Below are 17,458 nucleotides of genomic sequence, written 5' to 3' on the forward strand. Positions count from 1 at the left end.
AATAACCACAAAATAAAGAAAGGGGGAGAGGGAAGATTAAATAGGAGGTAATATAAAAAAGGGAATCCCCAAACCATTGTCTGCAGTGATGCCCCCCCCCCCAACCCTGACTCAGGTCCTTCATTTCAAAGACTTCACAAAGTCCTTCGCCTTTTCTGTGGAGTCAAAGTTATACATTGTCCCCCCCCCCATGGGCGAAACGCTGCACGGCCGGGTACCTCAAAGAGTATTCAATGTTCAGGTCCCTTAATTCTTTTTTGACATCATCAAATGTCCTTCACTTCTTAATTAGGCTCCTGAAAAATCTTGAAAAAAACATTATCTTTGTGCCTTTATACATTAAAGCTTGTGTTTCAACTATTAACTGTTTCCCTCTATATTACAGGAGCTGCACGAGGACCATGTGGGGGCGCATGTCTGGCCCACACCTGTGCATTGCAATCTGGTGGGCCCGACTCCAACTCTAACTCTAACTCCAACTCCAACCCCAGGAACTTCAGGAGCCACCCCTGCAAAAATCTAACGAGGTCCTCACTTTCCAGGAGACCCATGATCCATACGTTTTTCCTTTTATTTTTATTTTCCAAGTCGTCGACTTAATCCTGAAGGACCTGAACCAGATCTTCCAAGGTTCAGATTCTTCCTCCCCAGACCTCCGCTATGGCCTCCGATGCTGCAGTCCTCTCTTCCACTGCCTGCAATCTTCGCTCCAGCAGTTGGATTTCCTGCTCATGCTTTTCTAGCATGGCAGATAGTGGCTCAACTGCTGCTTGAATCCACTCTCGGAGTTAACTCCAAGAGTAAATGCTGTCGTGCTGCTGGATCCAAAGAGGCTGTCCCAGGAATTTGAACACTGGCTGCAGGCACCCCCCCATGCAGTAGGGGAGCGCCCTGTCTGCAGTACTCCTCTAGGCCCCTTTCCTTTATTGGACTTCATCCCGGCCTTAAAGCTGTGCCAGATGGTTTCAGCAGCTCCAAATAGTCAGTAAGTTTAAACTAATATTTTTTTCTCCTGGAGGTGGTTAATAAGGTGGGTCGGGTAAAGGTCCACCTTTCCCGAGGGTATGGCACAGAGCCCAGCTCAGCCGACCATTCAGACAGCCACCATCTTGGATCTCTCCCAAAAAGCTACACTAATGTGAAATGCATTGGCGTTTTAAAGCTAGCAGCAGTTAGGCAACAGCTTGCATTTCTACAACAAAAACAACGCAGAGTGCTTCACAAGGATGTAAAAGACTAAATTTAATATCAAGTCACATAAGAATTATTAAGACATTTAATCAAAAGTTTGCTTATAGGGACGTGAAACAGATGGATTAAGGTAACCAGCTCCAGAGATAAGAATCCACACAGTTGAATGGCCACCAACTGTGATTAAACCCAGGGATCTGTAGAGGCCAGGATTGGAAGAGTGCAGAAATCTTGCAGGGTTGTAGGGCTGGAAGAGTTTAAGGAGAGGAGAAGCCACAATAGGAATTGGAATTACGCCTGTTCATTGCTCAGGCACCAGTTTGAGTCAGCAGCCCACATTGCTAATGGGATTTAGTGTCAGGATATGGAAAGCAGAGTTTTGTATCGGTTTGAATTCAAAGGAAATGCAAGGTGGGAGGCTGAAATAGCCCACAGATCAAAGTTAAGTGGCTTCGTCAAAGAAAAGAGTGTTGAGGTGAAATCTCAAGGGGTTCAGGTACATTGTTCTTTGAAAGTTGTGTTACGGTTAGACAGGGTGGTTAAGAAGGGGTTTAGCATGCTTGCCTTCATTGCTCAGACCTTCAAGTATAGGAGTTGGGACATCATGTTGAGGTCATCCAGGATATTGGTGAGGTCACTTTTGGAGTACCATGTCCAATTCTGGTCACCTTGCTATAGGAAAGATATTATTAAATTGGAGGGGGTTCAGAAAAGGGTTTGAGTTACAAGGAGAGGCTGGATAGGCTGGGACCTTTCTCACTGGAGCACAGGAGGTTCAGGGTTAACTTTATAGGTTTATAAAATCACGAGGGGCATAGATAAGGTGAATAGCAAAGGTCTTTTCCCTCGGGTGGGTGAGTGCAAAACTCGAGATATGTTTTTAAAGCGAGAGGAGAAAGATTTAAAAGGGACCAAAGGGCAACTTTTTCCACACAGAGGGTTGTTTGTATGTGGAATGAACTGTCAGAGGAAGTGGTAGAAGCAGATACAGTTAAAACACTTAAAAGACATATAGACAGGTACATGAATAAGAAAGGTTGAGAGGGATATGGGCCAAACACAGGCAAGTGGGACTAATTCAGTTTGGGAAACTTGGTTAGCATGGACAGGTTGGACCAAAGAATCTGCTTCTGTGCTGTATGACTCCATGAGGAAAGAAACGTAGAGATATTACGGAAGAGAATTTCAAGGAGAGGGCCAAGGTAGAAACTCAGTGACCCTGAGAACAGAAATCTGTGGGACACATTTACACGGAAATCAACTACAGAAACACAGAGGCAAGGAATAAATTTTTATCACAGTCGCTATGCCAACAACAATCCATTAGACTGAAGCTATTCTAAGTATAAATGAGTAGCAAGATTCAGCTTGACAAACACAGTCACATGAGACTTTCTGGTAACTACAGGCAGGGGCAATCTCTGACAAAATGTGTCCAGCTCTTTTTTAAAAACTAAATACAAAAGCTCTGCATGTAAGTTGGGGAATAACAGGTTCAATTTCACAGGCAAGGGTAGCTTGTAAATATTATACACATTGGTTTAGGATTTGCAAATAAATACCCAGCCGTTTAAAGATCAGCAATCTTTACCTTGTCCTCTTAATCTCCTTGAAGCATTTATTAAGTCTTGACAATTCCAAACAATAAAATAAAGACAAATCTTACTTTTCTCTTCTTCAACCTCCTTCCTGCTACCATCTGACTCATCATCACTCAAGATGATCCTTACAGCTGAAGAGGAACTCTTCCTCCTTGAAGGGAAAGATTTGATGCAATCTTCATCATCACTATGGAGTAACTCCTTCTGGGAACTGCCCAGACAAATGGCAATATTGTTCACATCCTTTAACTCTGCACCAGGTTCTCTTGGAGACAGCCTGGCCGGATTATCCTTGATCTCTTCACTAGCAGCATTTTTCAAATACTGATCGCTCCCAATTTTGGGAGAAGTCAGTCCACTGGAATTTATATTCTTAAGGTTATTCGTTTTTTGCACTGTGGGCTCTGTGCTTGAAGGCGAAGTTACTTTCAATCTACTGCTTTCTTTCCATGGCGTTTCAAAATCATCCAGATCATCCCAGTCATCTAGGTTAATAACAGAGGAAAATGACTGTTCAGGGTCAAGCTTCTGAGAAACAGGACTGGTTATTGCAGCATGCCTCAGAGCTGGCGAACTGGATAACAAAGGAAAAGCTGTCTGTGAGGTCAATTCTGACTGCTTGGTAGTTTGTTTCAAAATATTATTGATTTTTGGTTGCTGCTCCTTAGGTTTTGTTGAGTGTAGGTTTAATTGTGGCTTACTCACGATCACATTCTTGAAAGCATTCACATCTCTATCCTTCAGAGCACAGGTATTGTTTAGTCCTTGGAAACTTGGTGTTCCAACAGTGCCTGGGAGAATCTTCTTAAACGTGAATGCCCTGTCAATAATGAAGTACATTCAAATGTAAATTCTATTTGGAACAGTGCTGATTTTTTGTAATATTAATTTGACATAGACTTTAAAATGGTTAAGCAAGATATTACTTCCATTTTGCTATCCCCTCTCTTTTTAAAAGAACATTTGTTTGTAGGCTGTGGGAATTGCTGGAAAGCCAACTTTACTGCTCATTCAGAGTTACCCTCAAGGATCCAAACACTGCACCTTGACATTTAGCAGCATTGCTGACACTCAATCCCTATCTATCAAAACTATGAGGCTCACCAAAAGGCACAAGTCAGGAACCCATAACAAAATATTCTTCATTTTCCTGAATGAGTGAATGTACAAGAAGCTTGACACCATCCAGAACAAAGCAGTCCACCTGATTGGCATCCTATCCAACACCTTCTGCACTCACATCTACTGCTACCAATGCACAACAGCAACTGTGCGTACCATCTATAAAATGCATTGCTGTGATTTATCACAGCTCCTCTGACAACACCTTTCAATCTGTGACGGCTAACACACAGAAAGACAAAGGGCAGCAAATACACAGGAATACCACTTCCTGCAAATTCCTCTCCAAGCCACACACCATTGGGACTTGGAACTATATTATTGTTACCACAGTCATTAGATCAAGCTCAGAATCACAGTAGTGTCTTAAGTTCAGGAGGCCATTCAGCTCAGCTCACCAGCACTTTCTCAAGGGCAAATAGAAATGGACAACAATGCTGGCTTCATCAGCATTGTTGTGGTTCTGTTCGCCGAGCTGGGAATTTGTCTTGCAAACGTTTCGTCCCCTGTCTAGGTGACATCCTCAGTGCTTGGGAGCCTCCTGTGAAGCGCTTCTGTGCTGTTTCCTCCGGCATTTATAGTGGCCTGTCTCTGCCGCTTCCGGTTGTCAGTTCGAGCTGTCCACTGTAGTGGCCGGTATATTGGGTCCAGGTCGGTGTGTTTGTTGATAGAGTCTGTGGATGAGTGCCATGCCTCTAGGAATTCCCTGGCTGTTCTCTGTTTGGCTTGTCCTATAATGGTAGTGTTGTCCATTAAAAATGGCCCAGAAAAAATGGCCAAACTAACACACAAAGAAGAGGACACCACAACACACACCTGGGTTAAAAACCTCTCCCACAGACAGCTCACAGACACGGAAAGAACCATACTGGCCAAGGGACTCAACTACAACCACAGGGACGCCAAGACAGCAGACTTCCTAGCAGCACTAAAATGCACACTCAGGAACAATGGACTGACAGAAGAGACACAACAAACTGTGAGACAAAGTATCGTATCACTGATAACAAGAAAAAAACAAACACATAACCTCAACACCAAGGAGAGGGAAGCACTAAAATCACTAAGAAACGATAAGAACATAATCATACTACCAGCAGACAAAGGCAGAATGACAGTCATCCTGGACAAAGCAGAGTACATGCAAAAAGCACAACTACTTGCAGATACCAACACCTACCAAAAGAGGGAGTTTGACCCCACCCCACAGCTCACCAATAGGATAAACAACACACTGAGGAATCTACAAAAAAAAGGGACAGATAACCAGGTTTGACCAACAAAGAATGAAACCTGAAAGCAACAACACCCCCAGATTCTATGGACTACCCAAAGTGCACAAACCAGACATCCCACTCAGACCCACAGTATCACTACCAGGGACACCATCACACAAACTGGCTAAAGAACTACAGCAGAAACTGAAACACCTGATCAGCGGATCCAGACAATCTATACAATCGACACAGGAATTCTTGGACATCATCAGAAATATACACATAGACAAGAAAGAAACTATGGTCTCATTCGATGTAACGGCACTATTCACCTCCATCGACAAAACACTAGCCAAAGAAACAATAGCCAACCTGCTGGACAGACATAACAGACAACAGGACGTTGAACCTATCAACAAAGACGGCATACTTAAACTACCAGACTTGTGCCTCACAACACACTTCACATTCAACAACCAAATATACGAACAAATCAACGGAACACCCATGGGCTCACCGATCTCTGGACTCATAGCAGAAGCAGTAATGCAAAGGTTAGAACAAACAGTCTTACCACAACTTCAACCCAAACTCTGGGTCAGATACGTGGATGACACCTTTGTAATAATTAAAAACACAGAAATTGAGAACACACACCAGATCATCAACGCCACACTCACAGGAATCCGATTCACTAGAGAGGAAGAAAAGGACAACCAACTCCCATTCCTAGACGTGATGGTACAGAGAACACCGAACGGAGAATTCACCACAAAGGTTTACAGGAAAGCCACACACACAGACCAAGTCCTGAACTATGAAAGCAACCACCCCAACACACACAAACGAAGTTGCATCAGGACACTATTCAAAAGGGCCACAACACACTGCAGCACACCAGAACTACAAAAAGAGGAAGAGGAACACCTATACAAAGTATTCGCCAAAAACTGATACCCTCGCAATTTCATCAACAGATGCCTAAGGGAGAGACAACGGAACGAGGACATGCCGCAACCCAAAGGACTAGCCACACTACGATACATCAGGAGCATTTCTGAACTGACAGCCAGACTACTGCGACCACTAGGACTCATAACAGCACACAAACCAACAGCCACACTCAGACAACAACTCACCAGAACAAAGGACCCGATACCCAACATGAGCAAAACCAATGTAGTGTACAAAATCCCATGCAAGGACTGCACAAAACACTACATCGGACAAACAGGAAGACAGTTAACGATCCATATACACGAACACCAACTAGCCACGAAACGACACGACCAGCTATCCTTAGTAGCCACACACACAGATGACAAGCAACATGAATTCGACTGGGACAACACTACCATTATAGAGCAAGCCAAACAGAGAACAGCCAGGGAATTCCTAGAGGCATGGCACTCATCCACAGATTCTATCAACAAACACATCGACCTGGACCCAATATACCGGCCACTACAGTGGACAGCTCGAACTGACAACCGGAAGCGGCAGAGACAGGCCACTATAAATGCCGGAGGAAACAGCACAGAAGCGCTTCACAGGAGACTCCCAAGCACTGAGGATGTCACCTAGACAGGGGACGAAACGTTTGCAAGACAAATTCCCAGCTCGGCAAACAGAACCACAACAACGAGCATCCGAGCTACAAATCTTCTACCAAACTTTGTTCATCAGCAATGCCATGAAAGAATAAGTCATCTTTTTTCAGAATAAAAAATAATTATCAATTCTCTATTGAAGGGTCTTATTTAATCTGCTACCACCATCTTTTAGGGCAGTGTGTTCTGGATTACAACTACTCACTTTTGTTCTCTTCATGTTGTCTCTATTCTTTAGCCAATCATTGTTATCTAGTCAATCAAAATCCTGCAAGATTTTGAATATCTCCATCAAATCTCTGCTGAACCTTTTCTACTTTGAGTACAAACTCAGTTTCTCCATTGTTTCCAACAACTAAGCTCCCTCATCCCTAGGCCTATTCTCCTAAATCTCCTCCTCACACTCTCTAAGGTTGTGTCACCCTTTCTAAAACATAGTACCTAGAACTATGTTGAACTATCATGGATTGAGTACCAGTTAGCTGAAAGTAGAGAATCAGGGAATGTTTCCACTGTTTGAGGCATTCTGCTGTTACGTACAGATAAATAGAAACCTACGGTCACATTTAACAATTAGGAGTTCTATAACACAAGGTTACAATAGACAAATCAGTAGAAGACAACTCGTAAATAGGTAAGTATTTCACACAAAATGTGGAAGCGTGTTACAGCGAATACTGCTGTAAATTTAGATTTTTAGAAAGGGACATAAGAATGTTCAATCAATACACATTTTAATGTCACTTCTACTGTCAACCTAACCACAAGTGTTCACGTATCCATGTAAAACAACACATGTTCAATGCAATCGGATGTTTTATACCTACCCTTGTTTGTGCTTTCCAAGTGAAAGCTTGTTGTGGATTCCCTTCTCTGAGTGAAGATCCAGATGTTTCTGCAGGTTGTTTTGTGGTAAGCAAGTCATTCTGCAGCACAGATCAAGTTCAAATAATGGTTCAGTGTCAGATTAATTTATGATCCTTCTTTTTAAAAAAAAAGATATTTTACTTTCTCTTTGCACACCATCCCTCCCTGGTCAAATGTGTTCTATCCCACATTTCTACTAATGTCGCAATACAGCAATCCACACAAAGTATGGTCCAAGTCAACTCCCAATCTGCTTTAAACAAAAGAAACCAAAGAACTGCACATGTTGGCAATCAGAAACAATATCAGAGATTGTTGGAAAAACTCAGCAGGTCATACAGCATCTGTGGAGAGAAAGCAGAGTTAACTGTGGGCGGCACGGTGGCACAGTGGTTATCACTGTTGCCTCACAGCGCCAGAGATCCGGGTTCAATTCCCGCCTCAGGTGACTAACTGTGTAGAGTTTGCACGTTCTCCCCGTGTCTGCGTGGGTTTCCTCCGGGTGCTCCGCTTTCCTCCCACAGTCCAAAGATGTGCAGGTTAGGTGAATTGGCCATGCTAAATTGCCCCTAGTGTTAGGTAAGGGGTAAATGTAGGGATATGGGTGGGTTGTGCTTCGGCGGGGCGGTGTGGACTTGTTGGGCCGAAGGGCCTGTTTCCACACTGTAAGTAATCTAATCTAATCATCTAATCTAATCTAATCTAAAAACAGTTCAAGGCCATTGACCTTCAGAACTGGATTCAGAAATGTTAATTCAGCTTTCTCTTCACATATGCTTTCTGATTTTGTTTCCAAGCTGTTTTGCTTTCTCTATCAGAGTGATACTTCCTCAGTTTCGTTCGCACCAAGCCTGAAGATTGTGGGTTCAAGTCTAAATCTGGAAACTTGACACTCCCAGGTTCAGTACTGAGGAACTGTCAGAGGTCCCACCTTTCAGACGAGAGGTCAGACAGATGCAAGTAAATGTAAAAACCCTTTAGATTAGATTACTTTACAGTGTAGAAACAGGCCCTTCGGCCCAACAAGTCCACACCGCCCCGCCGAAGCGCAACCCACCCATACCCCTACATTTACCCCTTACCTAACACTACGGGCAATTTAGCATGGCCAATTTACCTGACCTGCACATCTTTGGACTGTGGGAGGAAACCGGAGCACCCGGAGGAAACCCACGCAGACACGGGGAGAACGTGCAAACTCCACACAGTTAGTCGCCTGAGGCGGGAATTGAACCCGGATCTCTGGCGCTGTGAGGCAGCAGTGCTAACCACTGTGCCACCGTGCCGCCCACGGTGTTAATGGAAGGGCATGGGGTCATGCCAATATACTGGCTATTATTTACCCATCAACTAAAATCATTCAGATAATCTGATCTTTTTTATATTGCTATTCATCAGACCTCACTGTGCATATATAGCTGCTGCATTTCTTTCAAAGGCTATACTTTACAAGGACTTCACTGGCTGTAAAGCTTTGGGACATTCAGAGGTCATGAAATTTTACAGTTGCTAATCGATCCTTTGCCCTCTGCCAGAAAATGAAATTTACCCTCAATTTCAGTTCAGAGCTGTGCAATCGCTGGTGTCCCTACCAGTCAGTGCTGCATTGGAAAGGGTTGTTAAACTAAAAGGTGACTCTTCAACTGGACTTGAAACATTAACTCTGCTTTCTCACCACAGATGCTGCGAGAGTTATTGAGTTTCTCAATTTCTTTTTCTCCCTGAGAACTCATGTCATCTCATTAAGAGAGTTTGTAATCATTGTATTGGTTCTGGCCCCTTAAGGGGATTGAAACTGATCAGTGTGGGCCCTTTAACCATTGCAAACTGTCCTCGCCTCTTTTATAAGGTGCAGTTATCATCGAGAGCCTGCTCTGGCCCCACTCAGGGCAGAGTAATCATTGCAGAGCGCACTCAGTCACAGAGCAGCCGCAGCCACCCTCATCCCTGCACCCGTCCCCACGCTCACACCCTCATCTCTCCCTCCCCCACGCTCACACCCTCATCTCTCCCTCCCCCACACACACACCCTCATCCCTCCCTCCCCCACGCTCACACCCTCATCCCTCCCTCCCCCACGCTCACACCCTCGTCCCTCCCTCCCCCACGCTCACACCCTCGTCCCTCCCTCCCCCACGCTCACACCCTCGTCCCTCCCTCCCCCACGCTCACACCCTCGTCCCTCCCTCCCCCACGCTCACACCCTCGTCCCTGCACCCGCCCCCACGCTCACACCCTCGTCCCTGCACCCGCCCCCACGCTCACACCCTCGTCCCTGCACCCGCCCCCACGCTCACACCCTCGTCCCTCCCTCCCCCACGCTCACACCCTCGTCCCTCCCTCCCCCACACTCACACCCTCATCCCTCCCTCCCCCACACTCACACCCTCGTCCCTCCCTCCCCCACACTCACACCCTCGTCCCTGCACCCGCCCCCACGCTCACACCCTCGTCCCTCCCTCCCCCACGCTCACACCCTCGTCCCTCCCTCCCCCACACTCACACCCTCATCCCTCCCTCCCCCACACTCACACCCTCGTCCCTCCCTCCCCCACACTCACACCCTCGTCCCTGCACCCGCCCCCACGCTCACACCCTCATCCCTCCCTCCCCCACGCTCACACCCTCATCCCTCCCTCCCCCACACTCACACCCTCATCCCTCCCTCCCCCACACTCACACCCTCATCCCTCCCTCCCCCACACTCACACCCTCGTCCCTCCCTCCCCCACACTCACACCCTCGTCCCTCCCTCCCCCACACTCACACCCTCGTCCCTCCCTCCCCCACACTCACATCCACCCTCATCCCTATCCCTCTTCCTCCCCCCACACCAACTCCAGGCCCCGAGCCATCGCCAGGCCACTCTCACTGACCCCAGCGCCCCCCGTCCCCTCTCCCTCACCCCTCACCCCTCACCCCTCACCCCTCACCCCTCACCCCTCACCCGGCGCTCTCTCTCGCTCCCCTCCGCCGTCCAGTCCCAGGTTGAAATACCGCGCAAACCCCGCGGCCAATGACAGGCGTCTCCAGGAAGTGGGTCGGAGGTCACGGATCTACTTCCGCCCGCGGTTGCTGTGGTAACGGTTTGAAGGAGTGCTCCCTGTCCCCCTCAGAGCAGGTCCTGGGACCATCTCCTGAACATGAAGGACTTGTGGAAATCAGGGAGTTATGACCAAAATTAACAGCCAGACACTTCCACAGCCCATGGGCTATTATAAATACACCACCCTCCCCACAACAAACCTTCATTGGGCAAAACAGAACTTAGAAATTGAAAAGCTGCTGGTTATGGTTATGATGCTTATGGACTGGGCATGTCGTCCACATGGTTGACACGAGACTGCCCGAGCAAGTGCCCTACTCCCAGCTCCCATGGCAGGTGGACTCCAGGTGGACAGAGGAAGCTCTTCAGGGATACCCCTCAAGGCCTCACTGGGGAAGTGCGGCATTCCCACAGACACTTGGCAGTCACTTGCCCAAAACCATCCAAAATGGAGGAGGAGCATCCAGGAAGGTATCGAGCACCTCGAGACATGCCGTCAGGAAATAAGTGGAATCCAGACGAAAACAGCAAAAGGAGAGCGCTGCCACACTCACACCCAACCGACCCCTTGCTGTGACCACCACGTGGTCAGGGTGTGGCAGAGTCTGCAGAAGCCACATGGGTCTTTACAACTACCTCTGGACTCACCCTGAGAATACAAGAGAGTCATCCCCTGGAAAGGGACCACCGATAATGATGATTTAATTACACCAAGAACGTTTGTGGTAATTAGAAATTTTCAGATTCAACAGGAAAATGTGAGTATAGAGGAAGTTAGATATGAAGTTAATTAGAAAAGAGGTCACTTGCACTTCTGCAGCACCTTTTACAGATATTACTGTTACTGGGACCTTCAGCAGCAACATTAAGGGCTTTGGAACAGTTGAGCAGATTTGCAGGATAAAAAGATGTCGTTGGAAAGGATGCTGATCATAGAATCCCTACAGTGTGGAAGCAGGCCATTCAGCACATTGAGTCCACACCGACCCTCCAAAGAGCTTCCCACCCAGACCCACCACCCCCAACCCTGAGTAAGCAATACTCTGCATGTAACTCATTACAATGACATGTACAACATGGAAACAGACCCTTTGGTCCAATTCATTCATGACAACCAGATATCCTAAATTAATCTAGACCCATTTGCCAGCATTTGGCCCATATCCCTCTCAACCTTTCCTCTTCATATATCCATCCAGATGTTTTTTAATGTTGTAATTGTACCGGCCTTCACCACTTTCTCTGACAGTTTGTTCTATACACGCACCACCTTCTCTGTGAAAAAGTTACCCCTTACATGCCTTTTAAATCTTTCCCCTCTCACCTTAAACCTATGTCATCTCGTTTTGGATTCCCTTGTCTTGGGGAACACCTTGCCTATTTTGGGTTTAACACAAATGTATCCTGAGGGACAGGATGTACATGTATTTGGAAAGGCAAGGACTGATTAGGAATAGTCAACATGGCTTTATGCGTAGGAAATCATGTCTCACAATCTTGATTGAGTTTTTTGAAGAAATAACAAAGAGGATTGAAATGGGCAGAGGGGTAAGGCATTTGACAAGGTTCCCCATGGGAGACTGGTGAGCAAGGTTAGATCTCACAGAATACAGAGAGACCTCGCCATTTGGATACAGAACTGGCTCAAAGGTAGAAGACAGAGGGTGGTGGTGGAGGGTTGTTTTTCAGACTGGAGGCCTGTGACCAGTGGAGTGCCACAAGGATCGGTGCTGGGTCCACTACTATTCATCATTTATATAAATGATTTGGGTGCAAGTAGAGGTATAAGAGGTATAGTTAGTAAGTTTACAGATGACACCAAAATTGGAGGTGTAGTGGACAGCAAAGAAGGTTACCTCAGATTTCCACAGGATCTTGATCAGATGAGCCAATGGGCCGAGAAGTGACAGAGGAGTTTAATTTAGGTAAATGTGAAGTGCTGCATTTTGGGAAAGCAAATCTTAGCAGGACTTATACACTTAATTATAAGGTCCTAGGGAGTGTTGCTGAACAAAGAGACCTTGGAGTGCAGGTTCATAACCTCTTGAAAGTGGAGTTGCAGGTAGACAGGATAGTGAAGAAGGCGTTTGGTATGCTTTCCTTTATTGGTCAGAGTATTGAGTACAGGAGTTGGAAGGTCATGTTGCGGCTGTATAGGACATTGGTTAGGCCACTGTTGGAATATTGCGTGCGATTCTGGTCTCCTTCCTATCGGAAAGATGTTGTGAAACTTGAAAGGGTTCAGAAAAGATTTACAAGGATGTTGCCAGGGTTGGAGGCTCTGAGCTATAGGGAGAGGCTGAACAGTCTAGGGCTGTTTTCCCTGCAGCGTCGGAGGCTGAGGGGTGATCTTCTAGAGGTTTATAAAATCATGAGGGGCATGGATAGGATAAATAGACAAAGTTTTTTCTCTGGGGTGGGGGAGTCCAGAACTAGAGTGCATAGGTTTAGGGTGAGAGGGGAAAGATATAAAAGAAACCTAAGAGGCAACTTTTTCACTCAGAGGGTGGTGCGTGTATGGAATGAGCTGCCAGAGGAAGTGGTGGAGGATTGTAGAATTGTAACATTTAAAAGGCATCTGGTATATGAATAGGAAGGTTTGGAGGGATATGGGCCAGGTGCTGGTAGGTGGGTCTAAATTGGGTCGTCATGGACGAATTGGACCGAAGGGTCTGTTTCCGTGCTGTACATCTCTATGACTCTATAAATGTCAATCTGTACCTTATGCAAGAAAAAGAAAACTGCTTGATGGCAAAAGGACAGAAACTTTATTTCATTTGTGGAAAGCTTAACAGACAACCAAATAAAAATGCAATACAAGAACAGAAATTATATTCTGTACTATTCTTGAGCAAATGCTCAACATATTAATTCAGCTTCCGTGAAGAGAGTACTGAAAAGAGTTTAATCATTAAGTGGAGTTAGAAATCTGGAAATTCTATTGCCCAAAAAGCTGGTGAGGCTGGATGTCAACTGAAAATTTCAAAACTAAGTGTGATGGATTTTTGTTAGGTACGGTAATTAAAAGATTACAGAACCTCGCTAAATAAAATAAAGTTAAATTGTTGATCGGTCGTGTTCTATTTGAAATAACAAGCCAGGTTTGAGGCTGAATAGCTTCTGCCTTTTTCTTATGATCCTAAGTATTTATATGAAAGCACCACAGGTTTTACATTTCCAGCCTAAAGTCATTCAACTCATGTCACTAACATAACCAACCTTCACCAGATGTAAAAGTATCCAGTCTGATTGGTTTCAATTCCAGCCTCCATCGAAGAGTAAAATCAATTTCAGTTCCAAGTGCAGCAGCTATAAAACCTACCAGCCTGACTTACATTGCAACATAAAGCAAGAATCTTCTTCAAGTGATTTTTCACCATTTAAAAAAAAAAATTCTTATGTGAGTAACCCTAAAGAATCCAGCATTTATTGACAACTCCTAGTTGTCCTGAAGAAACTGATGGGAAACTGCCTTTGTTGCAGTCCTTGAGGCATTGGCACACCCACAGTGCTTTAGCCAGGGAGATCCAGCAACAGTGAAGAAACTATGAAGTAGTTCCAAATCAGAATGAAGAATGGTTGTGAGGGGAATTTTCAAGTTGTGTCGTTCTCATGCATTTGCTGCCCTTATCTTTCTCAATGGTTGAGGTCACAGTTTTGGAAAATGCTTGAGGAGCTACCGCAGCCCATCTTGTACACATCGCTGTCACTATGCTTCAGTGGTGAAGAGAGTAAATGTGGAAAATTATGGATATGGTACCAATCAAGTGGTCATCTTTGCCCAGGATAGTGTCAAACGTCTTGAGTGTTGTCAGAGCAATACCCGTTCAGGCAAAGAGAGTATTTGATGACATTCCTGACTTGTACCGTGTAGATGAACAAGGCTTTGGGGAGTCAAAGTGAGCAACATGCCACAGAATTCCTGGTCTCTCATCAGTTGCTATAGACTTCATATAGCTAATCCAGTAAATTATTGGTAACCTCTATGAAGTCAATAATGGTGGTTTCAAAGATTGAACTGCCATAGAACATCGGGGGTGATGGTTATATTCTCTCAATTGTTGGCGAGAGTCATTGCTTGTGTGGTGTGATGTTACTTGCTGCTCATCAGCCCAAGCTGGATGTTGTACAAATCTTGCAATATGAACACAAGCTGCTTCAGTGTCTGAATGGTACTGAACATTGTGCTGTCATCCACAACTATCCTAACTTGTGATTTAATGACGGAGCGAAAGTTGTCCTTTCAGTTAGGTATAACTCCAATCAATGGAGAGTTTTGTTTTCCCTTGGAATCCCATTGACATGAGTTTTATTAGGGTTCCTTGGTACTACACTCAGTCAAATATTGCCTTGATGTCAGGAGCAGTTACTCTCACCTCACCTTTGGAGTTCAGCTCTTTTGGACAGGTTTGGACCAAAGCCAAAGTAAACTTGGTGGAACTAGAACAGAGTGTTCATGTTCAAGTTATCGCTGAACAAATTCCCACTTGACAGCACCGTCAATAGCTCCTTTCATCAATTTGCTCTTGATTGAGAGTAGATTCAGAATGGTGAGTGGCTAGATTAGATCTGTCCTGCTTTTTGTGTACAGGTCATACACATTCCACATTGCCAGGTAAATGTCAGAGCTGTAGCTGTGCTGGAACAGCTCAGCTGGGGCATGACTATATCTGGAATACAAGTCCTTAGTATTATTACTAAACTGTTATCCCTGATCAAAGACTTTGCAATATCCTGTGCCCTCAGCTGTTTTCTAATATCACATGGAGTGAAGTGAATTGCTTTAGGAGTGGTTTCTGTGATGTTGGGGAAGTCCAGGAGAAGGCTGAGATGGATCATCTGTTCAGTACTTCTGGCTGAAATTGGATGCAAATGCATCAATTTTGCTTTTTGAACTGACGTGCTAGGCTCCCCAAGCATTGAAGGTGAGGATATTTGTGCAGACCTTCTACCTCTTAGTTGTCTAATTGTCAACTGCCATTCAAGATGTGGCAGGACTGCAGACTTCAGATTTGGTTTGTTGGTTATGGAGTTGCTTATAGAAAAGGTTTGGAGGGATATGGGCCAGGTACTGGCAGGTGGGGCTAGATTGGGTTGGTATATCTGGTTGGCATGGACAGGTTGGACCGAAGGGTCTGTTTCCATGCTGCACATCTCTATGACTCTGACTCTATAATTGCTGATTCTGCTATTTAGCACACAAACAGTTCTGTGTTGTTGCTTCAGCAGGTTGACATCTCATATTTAGGTATGTCTGGTGCTGCTCCTGGCATGCTCTCCTCATTGAATCTAGCCTGATGGTAATGGTAGAGCAGTGTATATGCTGGGCCATAAGGCTGTAGATTGCGATTACCATTTACAATTCATAGTGACATTGTGACTGCACTAAGTTTCTCCATTGCAGTTACTGGCATTAAAATAAAAGCAGCAGCTTCAGAAAAACCATGCATTGGAATCTGACAAAAGGCCTGTATCTTAAGATGGCCAAGATGCTTATCCACAGGTCCTGGTTGGATGTGGCCTTATAGAGGATGATGTTCACTTTGACTGCCTGTCTCTCTTTTGTGACATGGTCTCTACTCAGGGAGGATGGAGAGAAATTTGTGTGATTTAGAATTATTTAGAATTATGTTTACTGTCAGAGACACAGAGGTCTTGTTTTCTCTTTTCCAATCATGATGACAGGTCTAAATCTGGAACTTTAAGCTATTTTTGCTCTTTTTTGATGTTGGTGAGATTTCACTGTGGTTTAAGCATACTTTGCATTTGTTTCAGATTTGCAGCATTGAGATTTTTTAATTAAGGCTCTGGTTTCTATTGAAGTTTTGCCACTGAATTCAGATAGCTGTGTAAAGCTCATTGGCAAAAATATCTTTATTTTAATCTCAAACTCTAGCTAAAATGATCAATTTGAGTATCAATCATAGGTTTTTAATCACTCATTCAGGAATCCAGTCAGCACTTATTTGAAAAATTCATTCATTTGCCACAGAAGTGATCCTTTTTATAAATGCTACATTTACTCCAAGCTGAAATTTGACACTAATTTGAATGGATTTAATGTAGTGAGCTTTTAAAATTGGTCATTAGAAATCATTTTATGCTTGGAGAAATAAAAAAGTATAGTCAGTATTATTAAACCTCAGTGCAATTTGGATTAAGAAGCAGTTTGGAAAATAGATATTTTTAAGTAGTAATCAACATTGTAAATATTTCCCCTTGTAGGACTTCAGCCAAGCTATTTAGTAATATCTCATCCGAAGAGGATTCCATTGCACCTGAGCAACTCTGACACCTCAAAGCAAGGGGATGGGGTAGGAAGCACATGCTGCCAAGCCACACATGTTCTTTCCTCGTTCAATGTAGAAATATCTACAAAAAAAAGAAAAATATTGTATTTTGTTAGCACCTTTTACAACCTCAGGATGTCCCAAAGTCATTAATGCAGAAAAATGACTGTCAGTTTTATTTATGGTAATTAAACTAGCTTCCATGGACAACAGGACGTACAGACATCAGTTGGTGAAAAGGTTTGAATAAGTAAGTGTGTTTCAGGGTTAATGTTACAGTGACATATTTTTTCAGGCATTGAGTAGCTTTGTTACTATAAGCCCTGGGGGATTGAGTAAGTCTGGCCTTAGCATGGCCAACACTTGTATGATGACTTGAGGCCCTCAAAACTCACTCAACCAAAAAGGTAGTTTAGCTCCTATGCACATTTAATTGTTAGATACAAAATAGGTTTATCTGAAACTAATCGCGTGCTGATGTGTCAAGAGCATTATACAGAATAATCCCAACAAA

At 44.6% G+C, this 17,458-nt stretch overlaps 2 protein-coding genes across 4 annotated transcripts in view; both read right to left on the reverse strand.

Moving 5' to 3' along the window:
- blm (BLM RecQ like helicase) overlaps positions 1–10,684 on the reverse strand; it is a 60,095-nt gene extending 49,411 nt beyond the window's left edge. Inside the window, exons 1-3 of one of the 3 annotated variants that reach the window (XM_072565354.1) lie at positions 10,556–10,684; positions 7,569–7,667; positions 2,858–3,612 (exon numbers count right to left, since the gene is read on the reverse strand). In XM_072565354.1, the coding sequence (XP_072421455.1) occupies positions 2,858–3,612; positions 7,569–7,666 (853 nt within the window). In that variant the 5' untranslated portion in view covers position 7,667; positions 10,556–10,684. Of the gene's footprint in view, positions 1–2,857; positions 3,613–7,568; positions 7,668–9,445; positions 9,552–10,548 lie in introns of those variants that run through there. The other 2 variants (XM_072565356.1, XM_072565355.1) reach the window with 2 other exon arrangements.
- A 2,715-nt stretch (positions 10,685–13,399) lies between these two features.
- ctsh (cathepsin H) overlaps positions 13,400–17,458 on the reverse strand; it is a 47,527-nt gene continuing 43,468 nt past the window's right edge. The window contains exon 13 of the mRNA XM_072565357.1: positions 13,400–17,026. Coding sequence (XP_072421458.1) covers positions 16,951–17,026 — 76 coding nt within the window. The 3' untranslated portion in view covers positions 13,400–16,950. The remainder of the gene's footprint in view (positions 17,027–17,458) is intronic.

The sequence above is a fragment of the Chiloscyllium punctatum genome, chromosome 48, assembly GCF_047496795.1.
Source record: "Chiloscyllium punctatum isolate Juve2018m chromosome 48, sChiPun1.3, whole genome shotgun sequence".
In the NCBI taxonomy this organism is placed as follows: Eukaryota; Metazoa; Chordata; class Chondrichthyes; order Orectolobiformes; family Hemiscylliidae; genus Chiloscyllium; species Chiloscyllium punctatum.